Source organism: Stegodyphus dumicola, chromosome X2 (genome assembly GCF_044657685.1).
Source record: "Stegodyphus dumicola isolate Sdum_Otavi_A_Nest chromosome X2, ASM4465768v1".
NCBI classification, from domain to species: domain Eukaryota; kingdom Metazoa; phylum Arthropoda; class Arachnida; order Araneae; family Eresidae; genus Stegodyphus; species Stegodyphus dumicola.
The window spans coordinates 166,093,763-166,116,056 of NC_140781.1; the positions used below are offsets into that span (position 1 = coordinate 166,093,763).

Here is a 22,294-nt window from a genome sequence, read left to right on the forward strand (position 1 = left end):
TCGCCATGGTCCAAGGAATAAACAGGAAGAGCGAAGGGAATAGGACTTCGAGCAAAAATAAAAGACCAAAGAAGAATGGACAAGGCCAAGCCAAGGCAGTAAAGAGGAGATCGGAAAAGTCAGAAAGGACCCGGAAAACCAAGCAGCCCCGGTTGCAGCCTTATAATACAGTTCCTGAATACAGCAGGAGGCCGGAGCAACGACGAACAAGGTTCCAGAAACAAAGAAGAAATCCATCGAGGTGTCCAGGGAGGTCATCGACTAAACGCCCAGCAGAGCAGTCGAGAGGCGGGAGTAAATGTCCCAGACTGGAGCCTAGCTGTCTTAAACGAAAGCGTGTGATGGAGACCAATGGTGGCCGCCCCAGGTCAAGAAGGAAGTTAAATCAAACGGAGCTCTTCGCAACCTTCAACGACTGGGTAAAGAAGCGAATGGACGACTACAACAAGAGATAAGTAGCATTTATCATTCTAACATTTAGTTAAATTCCAGGTATTACTTCAAGTTGCAGTGTCTCTTTTTATCTCAAGCGAGGTTGACTTTTACGCCAAGTGGGCGATAAAAGATTACTTATCATGAAAGTTGTTTTGGTTTAAATTATATTTTTTTGCAAAGATTTAAAATTACTTAATATTTCTAAGATAGACTGTGAAGTATTGCGAAGATATTAGTTTTGTAAAAGCAATGAATTGCTGTGAATATGTTGGCTAAATGTTTTTATAATGCTTTGTCGAAAGACTTGTAAATTTTTTAAAAATTAAAAATCTGTAGATGTAACGCACAATTTAGTCTAGACTATTCTCCTAGTAGAATGCGATGTTAAGAAAAGAACTTTAAAAAAAAAATAATTTTTTGCTTGAATGATTATGTGTGTGGAGTTACAGGGTAGGAAAACAAGTCTTCGTTACCTAGCACTTATTGTTATTATGTTTTACTAAAGTATCTTCCTTTTCAGATGTTGCTGGAAGGAGTGTGCGAAAGACATAAACGCAAAACAGATGAAGATGTATGTAAAGTCCAATTCATTCGTCCGTAAATTGTAGGAAATTCTATTTTCTGTAAAAGATTGGCCTAGGTTAGGAGAAGTTAAGTTTTAGTTTTTTTAGAATTGCAAAGTTTCAATTAGGTCCGTTTGGACCAGTATAGTTCAACTTTTGCCAATTCTGGGGGGGGGGAAGTATGTAAGGTTTTAAGTTAAACTAACCAAAGTTCTTTTTATTTTAAGTTACCCTTTCCTGTAAACTCTTATTTCAACTTCCCTTCAGAATGAGCGCGCGATTCAGCTTTATGCTAATTGTGTTGGAGCCAAGTTTTGTATTTAAAGGTTAGTGAGGAACTTCTCAAGTGTGAGAGAGCTTTTAGTCTCAGACCACGTCGGCTCGGTGGACGTTCACCAGAATAGTTAGTATTTAAATTCTTACGCCTTAGTGCTATTTCTCAAAATACTGATTAAAGAAATTTAAGTGCGTTAGTAATTAGCTAAGGCTTGCTACGCACCATAAATAGGCCAATCTCGCGTTTAAGCTCTGTGACAGCGACTATTTATATGTCTACTGAAGTGTTACTTTAAATTGCTTGATTGTTCAGTTTTAGACCCAAGCGCGGTCATTATTTTTCCGTTATCACTCCCGAGCTGGGAGTTGCTGTAAATAGTGGTTTAAATAAAAGGGTCTTTTACACCCTTCTTACGTTGTAATTCTTTTAGCACTCACAAGAACATAGCTGCATTCAGCTCATTCAAGAAAAGGTAGAATTTAATTGGGGAGAAACTCAGGAAGAGTCATTTAACAACATCAAACAACTGCTAACCAAAGCTCCAATTTTAAAAGTTTTCAGTGGTAGTGAGGATATAAGTATACAGTGTGATAGTTCGAAGGATGGCCTAGGATCGTGTCTAATTCAAAAGAGTAAGCCTGTATCATTTGTGTCTTGCAGCCTGATTAACAGTGAAAAAAACTATGCACAGATCAAAAAAGAGCTATTGGCCATAGTATTTTCTTTTGAAAAGTACCACAATTTTGTTTATGGACGGAAAGTCACAGTACAAAGTGATCATAAAACGTTAATGGCAATTGTTAAGAAACCATTACATAAAATCTCGTCTAGAATGCAAAGGATGATCTTAAAATTACTAAAGTATGATTTTGAGATAAATTATGTTCCAGGTAATCAGATGCTTTTTGCTGACACTTTGTCACGAGCATATCCTGTGAATGAAACTATTAGTGATGATCCTGAAATGCTAAATGTTGTTCACATTATTTCAAAATATTTGCCTATGAGTGAAAGAAGAGTGGTGCAATTTAGGAAAGAAACTGAATCAGGTCCAGATTAGTTATGAAATATATTAAAGAGGGTTGTTACAAAAAAGTTACAAAAAAGTAGATAGTAGTGTAAAAACATACTTTAAAGTTAAAAATTATCTTTATATTAATGACGACTTGTTATTTATTAATGAAAAATTAGTTGTACCTTATGGTTTGAGAAAAGATATGTTGCAATTAATTCATGAAGCGCATTTTGGAATTGAGAAATGTAAAAGTAGAGCCCGTGAAATTTTTTACTGGCCAGGTATGACAAATGACATTGAGCAGCTTGTTTCCAAATGTGAAACATGTGAAAAGTTAAGAAATAGAAATCAAAAAGAACCTCTAATGCAACATGAAATTCCAATTAAACCATTCGAAAAAATTGCCCTTGATATCTTGCAATTTGGTAATCAAAATTACTTAGTAGTTATCGATTATTACTCTAAATGGATTGAGGTGTCTAACATAAAAGATAAGACAGCAAATGAAATTATGATAAAGTTAAAATGCATCTTTGCCAGGTATGGTATTGCAAATGAAGTCGTTTGCGACAATAATCCCTGTAATAGCTACGTATTTAAGAAATTTGCTGAAGATTGGGATTTCGAACTTAAATTTAGTAGCCCCAGATATCCTCAAAGTAATGGGTTGGCTGAATAAGCTGTAGGAATAATGAAAAATATCATGAGAAAAGTGCAAGATATAAGTGTAGGCTTAATGGAATATCGAAATACCCCAATTAGTGGAATAAATTTGTCTCCTGCACAACTGTTACTTAATAGAAGATTAAGGACAAAATTACCCATCAGTAATAAATTGTTAAATACTGAAATAAACAAACCTTATTCTAAATTTCGTGCACTTCAAGTTAGGCAAAAATATTATTATGATACAACCGCACAGAAACTGCCTGAGTTAAAACCTGGATATAGTATAACCTTGTTCAACTTTAGAACTGGGCAATGGGATAAAAGTGAAATAATTTCAAAACATAAAGCTCCTAGATCCTATATTGTAAGAAATTCAAATAGGGAAATATTACGAAGAAACAGACGCCATATAAAATTTTCAAAATCACCTTGTAGTATGGTGTGGCCCCAGCTTGTCAGCAACTGTGGTAGTGACTGTTACGAACTGTAAATTTACACAAACACGTAAGAAGGGTTTAAAGCCCTTTTTATTCCACTTTAAAAATAACAGCTGCGTCCACTCGACGCTCACAAACTACGCCGACCCGGCGGTTTAACAAAAACAGAATGTACAACTAAAAAAAAAAAAATAATAATAATAATGGCTGGATGAATAAATAGCTAGATCACTATCCACGAGGCTCTGAAATCTTAACTAACCTAACCGCGTTCTAAAATACAGCTGAGATTCAGCGAGCTTACTAATTAAGCAGTTGAAGGATTCAGCAAAAACTGCCGAGATAGGCACACAGGCCGAAACGCGCGGTTCTTAAATTTTTACCTAGCAACCTTCACGTTTTCGCGATTCAAGAAGCACACATACAATCTCGTTTTCCTTCTATTTAAACTCAACTTACTTCTGCTAAATTTGAATATACTGCACGCTCTACTACAATTTACATACTCTAGCATTGGCAATTCTAGGGAAAAGTAAAGGCTTGACAGGAAAGATAGCTTAGTTAAAATAAATATAAACCCTACAACCTTAAAGTTAATAATGATTATGATGATATAGTATTAGATAAAGAGGAAAATTCAAATGGAAGCCCTGAAAATGTTTCGGTGCCTGTTAATATAGGAAATCAACAGAATAATCTATCCAATAACAAGAAGGGGACGGTTGATTAGACAACCTTCAAGATATAGAGACTTTGTCATGGAATAAAATAATGTAACATATTGCATGTATCATTTTTATGTAACTTTTTGTATTGTATGTCATATTGTGAATCTACTTGTATTGATATTATTTGCTATTTTTATTATTGTTTATAAACTGGAGAAAGGGATGTGATGTATATTTAAAATAACTATAACTGTAGCTGTAAATAACTATAACTTTAATGGCGCTCATGCTATGCGATTCCGTTGTTGTGATGCACGTGTTACTGTGCTAGCTGAATGTCATGTGAACTGTTTAAAAATGTATAATAAAATTTTGAATTCTTGAGACATACTCATTAGTTGAGTCTACTTTGAAAGTATAGAAATTATTAAGTTTAACTAACTAAACAAGAAGTTACACTCATATAAAAATGCCTAAACAGTACCATCCTTCCTCTTCCCCTTATGAGCTTTGAAGCAAGTGCATGTATTTTGAACACTGATAATAAAGAATATCTCATCATTGCTGTTTATAAGCCACCCAACAATAGCCTCAACACTCAAGATCTGACTATATTCTCAACTTAGGTTATCCAACTATTATTGCTGGAGACCTAAATTGTAAGCACGCTAACTGGAACTCCACGCGAAATAATTCAGACGGGATTATTCTTAATAATTACATCATCAACAACCCTGATATCAACATTTATGGTCCAGATGAAGCTACGCATCTTCATCAAATCTCAAATACTTCTGATGTATTAGACATCTTAATTACCTTCAATGTTCCTCAAATACCTTTTCTCCAAGTGGATAATGAACTTTCTTCAGATCACCTACCAGTACGCTTCACTTTATATGGCTTAAAGCATGGTCTTCCGCCTATAAAGTGCCGCATTAATTGGGAAAACTATGCTTATCACCTTGAAGAAAACATATCTGCTACCACTAAAATGACTAATAACAGCGAAATTCATGATGCCACAGTCTATCTTAGCAGTAAAATCAACGAAGCCCTCAACCACGCCAAATTTATTCCAAAACAGACTAATTATACGCTCCCACACAATATTAGACAGAAAATTACAGAGAAAAATAGACTAAGAAAAATTTATCAACGTTCTCACTCCACCCAAGACAAAAGAAGATTTAATGCTGCCAATCGAAACCTCAGAAAACTTATCCAAGTGTACGGAAACAATTGCTGGGATAACTTCATTGAAAGTCTTTCGCACACCGACCATTCTGTGTGGAAAGTTGCTAAAGCTCTCCGAAGCACTCCCTCCAATATTGGACCCATTCTAGATGATAATAATACCAAAATTTACGATCATAAGAAAATTGTCAACCTCTTCGCTGATAACTATAAACAACAGTTTAATATAAATAATTTCCCATACCCGAATGATATCAATATTATCATTCACTTGACCGATTTCCTCTGCAAAGATCCTGAAAATCAAAACAACCCGACTTCTCCCAAAGAAATACAGAAAATTATAAAGAAACTTAATCCAAAGAAAGCATCTGGATATGACAATACCACTAAAATGGCCTTGCAATACCTCCCAAGGAAAGGCATCGCCCTTATTACAAATATTTTTAACGCATGTTTAAGACTTAATACATTCCCAAAAAATTGGAAACACGCCATTCTAACTGTCATTAAAAGGCCTGGCAAAGCTATAAATCTCACAAGTAACTTTAGACCGATCAGTCTTCTGCCTGCAATTGCCAACTTTTCGAAAGGCTTATCGAGTCTAGACTCACCACTTTTATTAATGAAAATAACATCATCAAAGACCATCAATTTGGATTTCGCCAGGGATTCTCAACTACTCAGCAGATCGCCCGAATCGTAGAATTCATAGGTGAAAATTTTAATAAAAAGGAAGTAGTTGCTGTTATTTTTATGGATGTAGAGAAAGCCTTCGATAAAGTTTGACATCACGGTCTTATCATCATTGAAAATATTCTCACTGCATGCTATGCCGATGACACGGCACTTTTATGTCACTCACTTAACCCATATCATGCAAGAAATAAACTACAGAATGCCATTAATTACATTTCACCCTGTTTTAAAGGATGGAAAATTAAAATTAACCCCGAAAAATCAAAAGTGATTTACTTTAAAAAAGGAAATATTCCTCAAGACTTAAAAGAAATTACGATGGACGGACAAATCGTGAAATATCTAGGTGTTTATCTCGACCAGAAGTTAACTTTCAAATGTCATGTTAATTATATCAGAGACAAAGCACAACGTGCCTTAATGGGCATATACACTCTGATGTGCAAATATTCGTCAACGCTAAAAGAACACTCTATCTACAGGCAACCCGACCCATAATTCTATATGCCGCTTGGGCGTGGGCAGCTACTACACGTTCAAACCGAGAAAGGCTTCAAAGTTTTCAGAGTAAAACTCTCAGATTCCTATCGAACTCTCCGTGGTTCGTTAGGAACAGTCATCCGTAATTCTTTAAAGATTTTACCATTAGATGCCGAATTACTAAAGATTACATTCAAATTCTACGAAAAGAAGTTATTAAAAACATAGGGGAGTACGACTATCTAATCGAACAGCCGCATAAACGGCCCAGAACTATACATCATAATGTTAGATGGTAGTTCTTGTATATATTTTATTTTCAACTATTTAATCTAGATTTTGTTCCATCTTTATCATCATTTTCATCTTACTATGGACTTTGCCCGGTACCAAGGCTGCTGACTTTATCATCATTAAAATCATTAAATTCGTATATCACGTGACAGTGTACTTCTCTATGAGTATTAAGATGTAGGTACTTTCGCCTCAGACGAAAGCAAAAAAAAAAAAAAAAAAAAAAAAAAAAAAAATTCTGGGACTTGTATATATTATTTTCCATTTTTACTGTACGATACTATGTCAAATCTACGATAATGTGTAAAAGATATGCCATTGCGAAAAGATATGCCAAAACTCTTAGTTGCTATTATAGCTTATCCAACGAAGACTTCATCTGTGGCCGATATATGGCGTCACCCCTGATCAACTTCTTCACTACTTAAGACTTTGCACTTTTATTACAAGTGCACAGGACTTTTCCAGTTTATGGAATTTAACGAACTTTTACAGGTGCTTAGGGGATTGATAAACATGTAGTGGTAAAGGCCTTCGGGTCGAACACCACTTAACGAATGATGATCTCCGATCTCTCCGACAAAAACGTTTCTTCTTTTACTTTTTGTAATAATTTAGACTCAGATTTTTGGACTTTTTCTTTGGGGGGCGGGGTGGACTCAAAATAACTAACCTATTAATTTAATTTACTTGCGCGAAAAAATATTTTCTTTTCCTTCAAAGTTTAAAGAAAATTGTAACGATATTCGTTTCATGGATTCTTGATAAACGTGACCTTCGAACTTCGATGCCGGCTTCGAACTTTGGCGCTTTGGAGACAGATATTTCGCTCATGGGCAGCCGAGCCACTTTTGCTGCGAAAAAGTTTTCCTTCTTAACCAAGGAGGTTAGAATAGCCTCCTCCTTGTTCTATTCTAACCACCTTGTTTTTAACAATACATATTCTTTGACAGTACCTTCGCGAGTAAAGTCATTTAATCTTTTTTTCCAGTCCCTTGAGAAAGCGTTTAAACCAGATGAGCTAAAATCGGAAATTATTTTGAATATTCTGGGTGAGAGCAAATAATTGAATAGTTTATTTGACTGAAGAAGACATGCGCAATTATGATAAGCTTAGAACAATAGTGTTGAAAGAATTTCAGACAACGCCACAAGAGTGTTATACAGTTTTCAAAAAGCGCAAAAATTACATTCAGAAAGCTATGTTTAATTTGCGTCAAGATGAAATGCTACATTTGAGTATTATTGTCAGATGCGCTAAGTGAGTGATTTTAAATTATTATGTGAATTAATTGTATCAGATGAAATATTCGGTTTATTTGATTACGAATTGATGACACATATTGCAATTAAACAAGGAGAATCATATTTTAAACTGCAAAAGCTAGGTCGAGATTGTGACATTTATTTGACTTCAAAGGGTAAATGTAAAAGTGAATATAATGTATTTATGAAACCTTCTAGTGGAAACGAAATTCTAGATTCTCACTCAAAATTAATATTTATATAATATTAATTATATATATATTAATATTTATATAATATTTATATGATTATAAAGGCAAAAAAAATTATCTTACCTCTTCTATCTTCCGGATGGCCGAGGAAACATCTATTCTGATCGCTGAACTATCTAAATTCAAAGATTCTTCAAAATATTGACACTTAGACTTCTGTGAAACATAAATAGATTATATTTATACACAATTAACAGATTACGTTTAGATGAGCACTACGCTCTTTCCTTCATACAATCTTTCTAGTTCTTGTTTTGGTTCTAGTTCAATGCAAATCAGAGTTCTATATACGTTTTTGTTTGGATTATTCTAGATTTTAGATGTAACGGCGCTGATAGTCCAGAGTTTAGATGTAACATCTCCTCCCACCATTGAGGTCCGACGGTACGGAGGAACTCAATACACACAGGTCCAGTCGATGAGGAAGACCAACAACTCTTCCAGCTCTGGTTATCACGTGAGGACTTGAAGCAGGTTCTGAAACACAAACAGACTTGAAGCAGGTTCTGAAACACAATCAGCCTGACCAGTCGTAGGGTTGTTTCTATCTCGAGATGTTCTGCCGTGGAACAGAGGACCAGCAGATTCGGGAGTAGAAATCTCCGACGGAAAAAGCCGGGCTACTGGAGGAAGCAGAGTTCATTTCTTATCTTGACCCTCGTTAGTCTAACTTTTCCGTCTATACTGGGAAAAAGCTCGTTTATCTTGGCTAAACACTAATGAGTGCGGCGTCTCTGGCTATCTTCCAACAGAACGACATCGCCTACTTGACACTGTTTGATATTTTCCCCTCTTTATCGCATGTTGTCTCAACTGACCAAGATATTCACTACGAAATCTGTTTCTTAGATCACGTCTTATTCTCTGTCGATATTTGGCTCGGCGGTTTAGTTCTTGGTAGTCTACGTAGTCAATATCAGGAACTCCTGATGACGCCACTTCATGGAGGAACATCACAGGGGTCAATGGTGAAGGATCTTGATTATCCTCTGATACGTATGTGATATGTCGTGTATTAATCATTTGTTCACAGTCACATAATATAGTATATAACTCTTCGTAATTTAAGAAAGTTCGGCCTTATATTCTTCTTAAAAATTTTCTTTCATCATTCGCACAAGCCTCTCCCACCAGGTAGCAGTCGGATGTTTGAATTTCCATCGTGTCCTTTAAATAGAAACAGCTGAACATATGGCGTTCCACTTCATTTTCTTAAGAACACTGTTAGTCCGTACCAAATTAGTTCCGTTGTCGGAATATATTACATAAGGTCTACCTCTTCTAGCAATGAATCTAGACTATCCAAGCTTTAGATCGATCACGGAGATAGAGAGGATCCGCTAGATCTACACCGACGACTTCAAAAACGGCCCTTTCTCTAAGTCTGAATTCGGGTGGAAATCCTGGCTCGACTACTACTCTTTGTGTAGCAAATCTTTTACATCTTACACATTTCCTGATAATATTTGATAATATTTCGAACAGTTTTTCTGGATTTTATATCCAAAATTTTTCTCTAAAATTTGTGATTAAAATGCTGACAACAGCATGCTGGAGTTCTACATGTGTCTCATAAATTAGTCTCTAAACAAGAGGGTGTTTTGAAGGTAAAATGAGAGGATATTGGAAATTTTCTTCATCTTGACGTTGTAGGACGTCCGTATTCGCTCTGAAAATTCCATTTCGTCTACGATTAGTCTCAACGCACGAACAGTGGGGTCTTTTATGCATGTAAATGATTCTTTCTGTTTCAAACCTACAAAGCGTCTTTTCAGCATTCTCAAATTCATCAACTGAGATATCAGGGATTAGGTCTTTGACGGCTGTCTTTTGATGGCTTTACTGTCGAAGACGACGTAAGTAGTTAGGATTTGAGTATCCCTGCACCCCGGAAGTGCCGTCGACCTTCAAAAGTACTTGGATGTAGTAGTAGGCGGTAATGTAGGCGAGACTGTTTGTCATATACTATGTTTTTCTAAAATGGGATTGCTTTAGTTAGAGACTGACCTCTCGGTTGTTGACTTTTGGAACATGTTTGTTGTCGTTGGGTAGGTTTCTTTTGTTTGATAGCCACCAGCTGTGAGTGCTTTTTTGTAGTATTTTTAACGTTTTTTTGGATGGTGTAAGTGAAGGACAGCAGCGACGTTGTGAATGCTTGTCCCCCTCGTACACCATTCATAAAACGCATTCGATTTTTCCTTGGTTAGAAATAGTATCTTCTTTCCTTTTTTGTAGTTTTTTGAACGTTCTTTGGATGGGGTTGGAGATGGACAGCAGCGACATTGTGAGTGCATGCCCACCACCAACACCATTCATAAAACGCCTTCTTTGGACGGCGGGGGTCGGAGACGACCAGCAGTAACCCCAGGGATAAATAGAAGGGCTAGCTCATTTCTTTGTTCGACTCCTTGCCGACGCGAGCCTGATGGGGGGACGTAACAGGCAATAATCTGACGTCACTGTGATGCCACCTGTCCTGATTTCCCGCGTTTAAAACAGTAGTTTCATTGAGCTGCGAGACGATTTTCTAGAGGTTACATATCCCAAATTAATTTTAATAATATATATATCTGTTTTCTAATAATGTATATATTTAAAATAATTTATATATATGCAATTTTAGTCAGTTTTTATTTTAAATTCTATATTGTAAAGTATCGTTTACGTAATATGTCTTTTTGCGCTACAGTAACGTGCCGTAGCACTTACAGAAGTATGAAAGGATGAGATATTTTATTTCATGGAACCAAAGGATCCAAATGAGAGTTTGCTTTTGACGAAAGAATGGATACACAAATGTCAAAGAGAAGATTTTATTAATGTGAAGAGCGGAAAAATCTGCAGCGAACATTTTCTATGCATTGTTTATGAAGATGATATGAAAAATCGCTTGTTTGGATAGCCACAAAAAGAAACTGTTGAAATGGAATGCTGTGCCGAAAGTAAATTATGATGACAATAATAAATCGAAATTGATGATGACAATAATAAATCAAATTTTAATGATTTTGAAATAAAACTCACAAATGAAAATGTAGATCATCCTGAATGTTTAAGGATAAACAAGAATGCATTGATAATTTGAAGAACAAAATAATATCCTTAGAAAATTGTATTAAAGTATTGAAAAATAGAGAAAAGAAAAATTTTAGAATGTTTGTTCAGCGACAAAGAAGGTGGACGACAGAAATTGGTATCAGAAATTAAAATCTCAAATAGCGAAATTTGGGGGGAGGACAAATCGGAGAATTTGGAAAAATGTCTAAAGCATATTTTTATAAAGACGCAGATTAATGCATTACTGAAAAAGAAGAAAAAAATCAGGTGGACTAGTGAAAATATTTCACGTTGCATTGTCATAAGAGCTCTGTCATCTTAAAGCTATGATTTTTGGAAATAAAAAAAATGGAATATCTTTACCTAGTATTATCAAATTAAAGAAATGGTGTTTATTTTATTTTTTAGTGTTTTCTAAATTTTAGTGTAGTCCAAGAATTCAAAGTAATGTTCTTACTCTAAAGAAGGAAAGAGGCGAATATTTGTATTCTGTAGAAAAAATATGCGTTCTCAGTTTCGACGAAATGCATATAGATTGAAAACTCTGCTATGACTCTGAACTGGACTAATTGGTTCTTTTCAAAATGTGCAGTTTGTTTTAATCAGAGGTCTCATTTCGCGCTCTGCCTCAAATTACTGAGAAACCGCGTATTAGATAGAGGATTTGTTTTAGAAGATGTAACTGTTTTAAATTTTGATATTATTAAAGAGGTTTTAAATAGAGATTGAGAAGAAATCAAATTGTGTCACAAACTAAAACCAAATTATTTAATGGTCAAGGGAAACGAGAAACAAAAAGTCGCTCCAGAGAAAACATTATTTTCAAAAAATACCGCAAAAGGTATACTCTACCCCACAGGAAATCAGAAAGCATCTGACTTCTATGAGTTAATCGATAATATCTTCGGTATTATGAATAGTACTAAAATAGTACCAACAAGAATAACAAGTATTTAACAAACTAATTTTGCTAAGTACTTGTTAAAGTTATTCTTATTGTATCCTTTGTAACTAATTATTGATTAGATTTTGTGCTATATTAGCATTCTAGATAAAATATAATAGTATAAAACATCAAAGTAATTGGCATAAAAAGACCTGCTTCCTTTACTCACACTTTTGAAAAAATTAAATAACTGTTTTAGGTACTCTGAATAAAGCTATTTTGTCAAAATTAAGGTAACAATCTTATATACATTTATTTAATTGTAATATAGATATAAGTATAAATTACAAAATTATTTTAAAAATATCTATTATATTGAATCGGAAGAGAATTATAACAATGTAAAATTTACAATTAGGCAAAAAATCAAACGTAGGTTAGCAGAAATGTTGCCATATATGTCATATATGTTTAAACCTATGTCAATGTAAAGTTGTTTTTTGAGTAAATTTAAATAGCTGCTATTATAGTTATCTTAGAAGCAGTATAAAAATTCTCTCAGTTAGCATGCAAATAAAGAAATGATTAGAAATAAACGTGCATTAAATAAAAAAACCTGCAAATAAAAATTAAAAAAACCACGGAACTTTATGTTAAAAGAGTAGCACATTTTATCTATCATTTTAAAATTGAGTAAGCATTATTAAATTTTTTAATGGTTCAGTCTAAAATGCATAAAGCAGTAACATTGCCTCTTCCAAATTATAGCTATCTTTCACACACAGCTCATTTTAAACGCTGGTTCAAAAACGCTAATTTCCAAGCTGTGAATTATATTGGCGCGCTCAGTGTCATCATGGCTACGTCATCACTTCTCACTTTCTGCTTCAGGGGGAAAAGCTCTATGAGCTAGCCCTTCTCTTCTAAGTCCTGCAGTAACCCATACAACGTCAGGTCATTCATTGGGTTCGTCGTCTTGAGTTCGCTTGTGCATTTTCGTTTTTCTTTTCTTTTTTTTTTTTTTTTCTTTTTGGAAATATTTAGTATAAAAAGGGAGTTGAAAGTGAGAATTAAGAGTAGTAGATGCAAGATGAGTGCAACAAAATGAAGTATTTTTATTATAAATTTCGTTTTATTTTTGGCAATAACAATAGTCGTCGTAGGAATATTTTTCGGAGAATTAATGAGGAATTGTGAATGGGGTGAAGGGAAAGTGGATTTAAGAAATTCTACTTGTAAGGAATCGGTTTATATTGGTCGAAAATTGTTTTTGCATGTATGTGTAAAAGAGAATAAAACAGTTTATGATATACGTTATTTTTGGAAAGATATCGATATGTTGAAAGCCGATATAATTGGCGTACAAATGATGAGGGGTGAATTTATGAAACTATGCAGTTTTTGCAGACAAAATGTATAGACATTTGAGTCCTCGGATATCGGAAACGGTTAGATGAATGTAAATATATTTTTGTTAAAGAAAAAAAAAAAAAAAAGGAATTTATCAGCGATGTTAAAATTCAAACATCCAAGTTCCTGTTTGGTTATTGGCCCGAGTCAATCAGGTAAAACTTCGTTGGTACGCGAAATGATACGAAATCGAATATATGAAGCCCCTATCAGAAAAGTAAAATGGTGTTATTGGTATTCCGCACCTTGGTTTTGGGAAGAACCAGACATTGAATTCATTCAAGGTCTTCCGGATAGATACGAAAAAGGGGATTTGATAGTGGTCGATGACCTGGTGCATCGACTAAATGAGAAAATTGCCGATTTTTTTACTGCCGCCTCACACCATTGTGAAGTCAGCGTTATAGTGATATTACAAAACTTATTCCCTCGTTTAAAGGTTATGCGCGACATTAGTCTTAATGCGCATTATATCATTTTGTTTAAAAATGCAAGAGATGTCTCCCAAGTTAGTTGCTTAGGACGACAGTTATATCCTCAGAACTGGCATTTTTTGACGGATGCTTATATAAAAGCAACAACGAAACCCTTTGGTTATTTAGTTATTGACTTACACCCTCAAACATCGGAGGAGTATCGGATGCGCGAAAATCTGTTTCCAGATAAAGACGGAATACTGTGGTTATTTCGTCCGAAATGACGAAGAAGAATTTGAAAAAGCAGTATCATTTCTTGCGAATATTAGCTCATTCCCACCCATCGCAGAAACGTGCTTTGTTACAGACTGCAAATAAGGATCAAATTTTATCTCTCTGCGAAGTTTGTTTAAATATTTTGAATGGAAATATCCCCGTTAATGTACGTAAGCTGAAAAAATATAAGAATCTCTTAAGGTTGCTATCTAAAAAACACGAAAGCATACAAAAGAAAAAAAAAATTTTAGTCAACCAATTAGGAGGCTTTTTACCATTGATTGCTCCGGCAATAATATCTGCCTTGGGTGGTATTTTAGGACCAGTTATTAGCAAACGACTGTAAAAAAAATTCTTAATCCCAATTTTGGGCTACAATGGCCAAAAGAGTGGCTCTCATACCCGAAGAATTGGTATCGTCTTATCATCTTCAGAAGCCAGAATTGAGATTGGAAGATGACATAGACACGTTATTAGAAAGAGCAAAATTACCCGACGACATGAAAGCAAAGTTGTTGGGGCAACTAATCACGCGGTATCACAGAACAGTGCACGCACCACCAGAACCTATACGTGTGAGCCTTGCGAATGAAGCGAAAGAAACTAAAGAAGAGAAGGGATTCCAGCAAGTGGAAGATCCTGTTATTAGGGATATTATTCTATCAACACCCCAGAAAGTTTCTAGATTGGTGCCTCTGGTCGCCGAAAAATTAAAATCGAGGCTTTATTCATGGAACGATCGCGGAGAAATGATTCTTGACGGTAAAACGATTCAGGGATCCAGTATGGTGGATTTCTTTAATTACCTAATGAGAAATATAAAAAATGCTCAAGAGCCAAGGCATTTCGATGTATTTCTAAAGGCTATCGAAGAAATTAATATACCGCGCTCATGGATAGGGAATCAGAATGTGTTGTCTCGCATGAGAGATACCTCATCGCACTACCCCCTCACGGAAAATAAATCCTCGAGCGGCGAGGAAAATGTCTTTCGATGGCCCCCATCAAATGTGAAAGACTTCGATCATCAAACAAAAAGAAAACAGCAGAGATATAAAGTACAGCAGGAAAGAAGAGGGAGATCCCAAAGTCAAGCACCTTATAAAGAGGAATATAAAGAGGAATGGGAGGAGCTTTAAACGATGCCGACGCAATTTTAGAAAATATCTATTACGATGTAGAAAACCCCGCTTCGTATGGCGGAGTGGTAAGATTGGCTCGTGCCGCACAACTTCCGTTGAAAACGACGCGTCGATGGTTAATGAAACAGGATGCTTATACGTTACATAAACCAGTTCGCTTTAATTTCAGACGACGGAAGGTGTTGTCTTTCGGCATTGGAGAATTAATGCAATGCGATTTGATTGATTTGTCTAAGCTCTCTAAATATAACGATGGAGTAAAATATTTATTAACAGCAATTGATGTGTTTTCTAAACGCGGGTATGCCATTCCTTTAAAATCGAAGAGTGCAGATTCTTTACTCAAAGGATTTAAGAAGCTATTTAAGGAGACAAATTTTGTGGTGAATTTACAAACAGATGAGGGAAAAGAATTTTTTAATAAAAATGTTCGTGACTATTTTAGAAGACATGGAATACATCATTATGCCTCTAACAGCGAATACAAGGCGAGTGTTGTAGAGCGATTTAATCGAACGCTAAAATCTAAACTCTATCGAATATTTACTTACACCAATTCCTACAGGTATGTGCATGTCTTGAAATCAGTTTTGAAAAGCTATAATTTGAGTATTCATCGTAGTACTGGTTATGCACCTGCCGACGTGAAGCCGGAACTAGAAAGTGAAATTTTTGAAAAACTGTATGGCTATAGCATAAAACCGAGATACAAATTTGAGGTAAATGACCAGGTGAAGATTTCTAAAGCAAGGCGAGCATTTCGCAAAGGTTATTTGCCCAGTTGGACGGATGAGGTTTTTGTCATATATAAGAGATATCCTTCGAGTCCTCCGACATATCTGCTTAAAGATTTAAAAGGGACAGTTCTGAAAGGAAGGTTTTACGAACAAGAGTTACAAAAAGTATTAAAGAGTTCTCACGATTTCTGGAGAGTGGAAAAAATTCTGCAAACGAGAGGTGTCGGTGCTAAGAAAGAATATTTCGTCAAGTGGAAAGGCTTTGATCGACGGTTTAATTCGTGGGTGAAAGCGTCATGGATGAAATGACAGACGAATTCTACGTTACTCTACCCAGCAATGCGAGCATGTAGTATTTCCCTCAAAACAATCAATCATCTTATTGAACAAAACTCGCCTCTCCTCTGTTATTGAACGATTCTTGGGAAGTAGGTCTAACTGAAATTTTTATTCCACGAAATTGGTATAATGTGGGAGAATATAATAATGACTATGTAATAACTAGGAATGTGGAGAAAAGCATTCCTATTAAATTTTCACGCCATACTTTATCATTTAATTATGGCGTTTTAGTTTCGGTAAACGCAGATGTTTCTCTAGAGGAATTTTTATCAAAACTGAATGATAAAATTAGTACCATTCTCGGTAGAGAGGACGCTGTGAAATTCGTTCTAGAACATGAAGGGAGGAGTATTCGCTGGGTTCTTGCAAATGGTTTCGAAGTACACATTTCTAAAAGAAAAGCTCCTAAAATGTTACAGATGTTTTACTTACCAGATGAAGATACTATTATTAAAAAATCTCAAGTGATGAGATTCAGATCAATAGCTGAAAATAAAGATCAGTTATTTTCAATCATAAATAGGAGCCCTTCTAGCACGAAACTGCATTTGATTCCGTTAACCTTAATAAAAGCAGATGTATCTAGGGGTCTTTTTGGCGACGTAGCAAAAAATATCCAAGATCTTAAATTGGAAAATTTTGTCACTTTCACCTACGATCAGACGAAGTCCCAACTAGAAATAAAGGTGTCAGAAAACACGGAGCTGCATATTACTCAAGAAAGAGCATCCTCCCTTTTAAGGATTCTCGGCGTCCGCGAAAACCGTATAATTTCGCAAACGCGAAAGTTTCCTGTGCTTTTGCCCCTAACTGTGGAGGAGGGGGAAGCTGTGGAACTTATAATTAAAGGATATCCCGAAGTAACTATGACTGAAAAAGAAACTTTACATTTGCATGTCAGCGCAGGCGTATATACATCACCGGAAACTTTATTTCGCGAATTTCAACACGTACATTTAAGACAATTAGCGAATTCAAAAGTGTTTTTAGAGGTTCCTTCAAAATCGGAGCTGGCATTTGGGAAAGGGCTGGCAGACATGCTGGGATTCGTCAACACCCATTTCAAGAGCGGAAAATATATAAGCGACTATCCTTTAGAACTGGACGGGGGCATTACAGAAATTTTTGTGTACAGCGATTTAATCGAATCACATCACGTTGGAGATGTGCATGTTCCGCTGCTAAGGGTTATTCCCTGCGTGAATGAAAAAAATGATCAAATTGTGAAGCATTATGAAAAAACTATATATTTTCCTTTGCGAAAGCACTATGTGGAAACGATAGAAATAGAACTGAGAACGAGTAGCGGGAAAAAAATTACCTTTACGGGAGGAAAAACATTTGTAGTCCTGTCTTTTCGCCGTAAGAAAACTATATAAATTGAAGATTTTTCAAGCTTTCCTCTCACTTTCTTAAAACATCCTTAGAGAAATGCACTTAAATCAGAAAGAGTGCGAATCCTATTATTGTGCTCAAGTTGGTGGCGGCGGTGGTGTTTACTTTCAAGGTATACCTCACCAACGAGGTTATGGGTTTTTTGGAGATTTGCGCCGATACATTACGCCGTTGGCACTTAGAGCCGGTCGTTATTTGGGCAAACAGTTGATGCAAACAGGAAAGAACGTCTTGTCAGATGTTGCAGCGGGATCGTCATTTAAGGACTCTGCTCGGAGCAGGTTACGTGAGACCTCTAATAAAATAAAAAGTGATATTTTTGAAAAATTACAGAGGGGAGAAGGTATAAAAAGAAAGCGCAAGAGGAAAAATCGTCAATCAAAGAGCAAGCGTTGTAAGACAAAAGCAGATATTTTTACATAAAGATTAATAGTAATGGAAACTCAGGGGGTTATATGCCTTAAGAGCGAATTGGATCTCTTTAATGGTGTCGCCGTACAACTGGGCATCGATTCCTCTTCCTTCGTGGAAATCCACCCCGTATCTTCATTGTCTGATAAGACGCCCATAGAATTTTACATTAGCGGTAATGGTGAACACTATTTGGATTTGGCGCATACGATACTACACACACGACTTAAAATAACGAAAAAAAAAGAACGATACCAATCTCACCGACGCCGACGGGGTGGCACCTGTTAATTATATTTTAAACACATTGTTTTCCGACTGTTCAATATTTTTAAATGATAAACAGGTTTCGTCACAAGTGAATTATTCTTATAGAGCCCTTTTGGAAAGTTTCTTGTTCTATTCCAAATCAGGTCAAGATAATCTACTGAGTGCTGGCTTATTTGCAAAAGATACTGCATCTAAGCATGATTTTGTGGGAGACGAAAACGAAGGTTATACAACGCGTGCAAATCGTTGCAAGCTTAGCCAAAGCCTCGACCTCGTGGGACCATTGCACTTCGATTTGGCCACTCAACCGAAATTGTTAGTCAACGGGGTTAATGTACGCATTAAACTGGAAAGGCATAAAGATGTTTTCACTTTGATGTCGGCAAACGACAATTATAAAATTAGAATTCAGCTAGCAAAACTATACGTGAGAAAAGTTAGCGTGGCTCCCTCCATCCTAATAGCACACGAAAAGGCTTTAGAAAAAGGAGTTATTAAGATGCCCATTCGTAGGATTGACATAAAAAGTTTTGCAATATCGAGCGGTTTGCAATCGACAACTGTAGCAAACGCTTTTATTGGTCAGCTACCCACACGTCTCATTCTAGGTTTTGTATCTAATGCCGCCTATAATGGAAGCATCAACAGAAATCCTTTTAAATTTCATCACTATAACCTAAACTACCTATGCATATTAAATGGGGGACAGATGATACCTTCCAAACCCTATCAGCCCAATTTCGAAAAAACATTTTATGGGCGAAGTTATTTAAGCATCTTTACAGATTTAAATCGATATCATTCAAGCCCCAACATTAATATCTCCTTTGATGAATACAAAGATGGGTATACATTATATGCCGTTGATTTGACTCCAGATATGGCATCTAATGAAAGCCACGTAAGCATAAATAAGAGCGGAAACATAGCCATTGATATCAAATTTGCAGCGGCCTTGCCAGAAACAGTTACCCTGATAGTCTATGCTGAATACAGGAACATAATTGAAATAGACAAGTCACGCGGAGTCACGACAGATTATTAAAAATCATGGACGAAGTTTTGCAAATATACGGAAATGAAATTATCGAACTAGCTAAGGAGGCGGGTGCAGGCGAGGAGGTAATTCGAAGTATAGGCGATATGATGTTTTCCAATAAAATAGCGAACCTGCGCATTGCATTCTTTCTCGCTTTTGCCGAAAAAATTATTGAAATTTTCCCATCAAAAAACATCAAGTGTACGAAGAAGTGTTTAAAAGCATATACAGAAATATTCATTTCGAACAAAGGCGGTAATGGATACTTTAACTCTGTGTCAATATGCCTGTGGCGACAGTCGAATCAAAAAAACATTTGGAGGTGTATATCCTTCCGATTTCATACCCTTACGAAAGAGACATTACTCCTCATTTATAGTGAATTCGGATCCGCATACTTTACCTGGGAGCCACTGGATTTCGATATATTTTAAGAAAAACAGCACGGCATATTACTTCGACAGTTATGGTCTTGCTCCATCTAACAAAAATATTTTAAACTTTTTAATGACCAACGCTAACAAAACATTTTATAATAAAATATGCTTTCAAGATGATACCAGTACATCCTGCGGAAAATTTGCTCTTTATTTTTTATTTTGTATGGTAAGAGGGTACTCTTTGAAGGACCTCTGCACGAAAGATAAGAAAAAAAATGAAATTTTTAATTAGGGAATTTTTTTAAAAAAAATTCAAACGTCGCCGCTGTTGTCATGCTTTTCATGCCAAGAAACAAAATTGTGTGTCTTTGATAAATATGCGTGTTATTCCTGCAAAACATCACTAACGCTTCAGAAGTCGACGATGGAACGTTACGGCTATTTGCACACTGGAAACTCCGAAAACAGTCCTGTTGAAGAAGTACACGTTGAAAAAATTAATCATTTTTTCTTTAAAAACCTAAGCGACTGCATTCGTAATGCTCTTTACGATGAAAACACTAGCGGGAAAGGAAATCGTCATTACCTGAAAATTTTGAAGAATGCCGAAGTGGTCAAGCATATTCATAAAGCTGACCATCAACCACAACAACAATATGGATATTGCTACTTATACATTCAAAATGAACAAATAGCTCTTTTTTCGGCATGTAGTAAATTATATAATAGCATGTTGGATTGTGTTTCTTCGAAAAAAACTGAATATGAAAGTGAATGTATAAGAGATGAAAGCTATGTAATTAAAATTGCTTACTTTGTTATTCTGAATGATGATGCTATTGTGCGAGAATTACATCGCACTTGTGTGTAACACAAACAATTTGATCAATAAAAAGGATTTTTTTTCTTTCTGACTGACTGTTTTTCTGAAAGACTGTTTTTTTTTTTTGTCTCTGAAAAAAAAAATATCAGATATATAGATAAATAATACATTTTTACACTTATTTATGAGCTGCCTTTTTCTATTCCACTGTTTTGTTTTCCGGTAAAAGCATCTGCCTTGAAGAAATTAATAAAATGTAAATTCCTCCAAGAAGATACTAAAACCGGACCTCTTGGATAAGGTCCATTTTTTTATTTTTTTTCTAAAGGATTACAGAAGCTTAATACAAAATAATCATTCTTGTATGCATGATACAATGAAAAAATCAAATGAAACAAAAAACATATTACTGTTGTAAAATATATAAAGGTATCAAAAATTAAAATGAACATTTAAAAAAAAAATCAAAACGATTTTTCGATGTAAATCCAATATGGGAACTAACCCATTATTTTCATTACACCATGTGAGATGTTATATTGATAATACAATAAGTAATCAAATAAAACAAAAAGTACATTTCACATTGTTACAAACATAAATGGATTCATTACATATCAACAAAAATTTCAGGGTGTTTATAAAATAAAAATGATTAATCAGAATATTGCCCTAATGTATCAGTATTTTTGTTCATATTCGACAGTTAAAAGAAAAGTTTTCTACATAACCTCCATAGCAATTATTATAACAGTGATCATGGTTAATTCGGGGACATTCGTGTATCAAGTTTCCAAAAGAAATGCAACATGAATTCTCGTCGCAAATGAAATACAGAGGACTTTGCTTACATATCTCACACCAGTTATCTTCATTTCGCATATAAGAAAGGGTATCCCTTTCATTATAACATAAGAAATGATTGAATTTTCTGAAAATTTTACATTTCGTTCTGGTAGTGTCTGTTTGACATCGTAACCACAATTCTAAACATTTGTTGCAGCTTTTCAAATAAATATTAGACTCATTATTTTGAACAATTACATGTTTTACAAATGTGATATGTGCAATCTTTAGGTGTAAAAGAAATATAACATCATCATCTAAGAAAAACCAGGCAATAAATTGTTTAGAAAACCACTTATTAAATCGAATTCTTTCATAGAGAGTTAAACTTTCATCCCAAAATACATCTCTGTTCTCTAAGGAGAAACTACTTTCAAAATCAATCCAGAATCGACCTTTCTCTATTATATCTCTTAAAATCGTACGAGGAATATTCAGTTCTACATTATACAGTTCAGCTATACATAATATCGAAGATAAAATAGTTTGAATACACATATCTTGCAAAGAAATTGGTTGAAATAAAGCCATATCTTCTGGGTATTCTATGGGAGGGTAACACATTTTTGGTTTTTGTCGATCATTAGCATAAAAAAATATAAGTTGCAAAAAT

The 22,294-nt window shown here is 35.2% G+C and overlaps 1 protein-coding gene across 1 annotated transcript; it reads left to right on the forward strand.

Annotated features, from left to right (window-relative positions):
- The first annotated feature begins 17,948 nt into the window (after positions 1 to 17,948).
- On the forward strand, positions 17,949 to 19,638 carry LOC146992962 (uncharacterized protein F54H12.2-like). The gene is made up of 2 exons (XM_085808831.1): positions 17,949 to 18,255; positions 18,737 to 19,638. The coding sequence occupies exons 1-2, from the start codon at positions 17,949 to 17,951 to the stop codon at positions 19,636 to 19,638; spliced, it is 1,209 nt and encodes a 402-aa protein (XP_085664957.1).
- The last annotated feature ends 2,656 nt before the right edge of the window (positions 19,639 to 22,294 follow it).

Excerpts from the sequence above, each read along its gene's own strand:
- LOC146992962 (XM_085808831.1), top strand. The coding sequence starts at position 17,949 with ATGCACTTAAATCAGAAAGAGTGCGAATCCTATTATTGTGCTCAAGTT. Across the intron at positions 18,256-18,736 it reads AAAATTACAGAGGGGAGAAG|GTCAAGATAATCTACTGAGT; the intron begins GTATAAAAAGAA and ends ATTCCAAATCAG.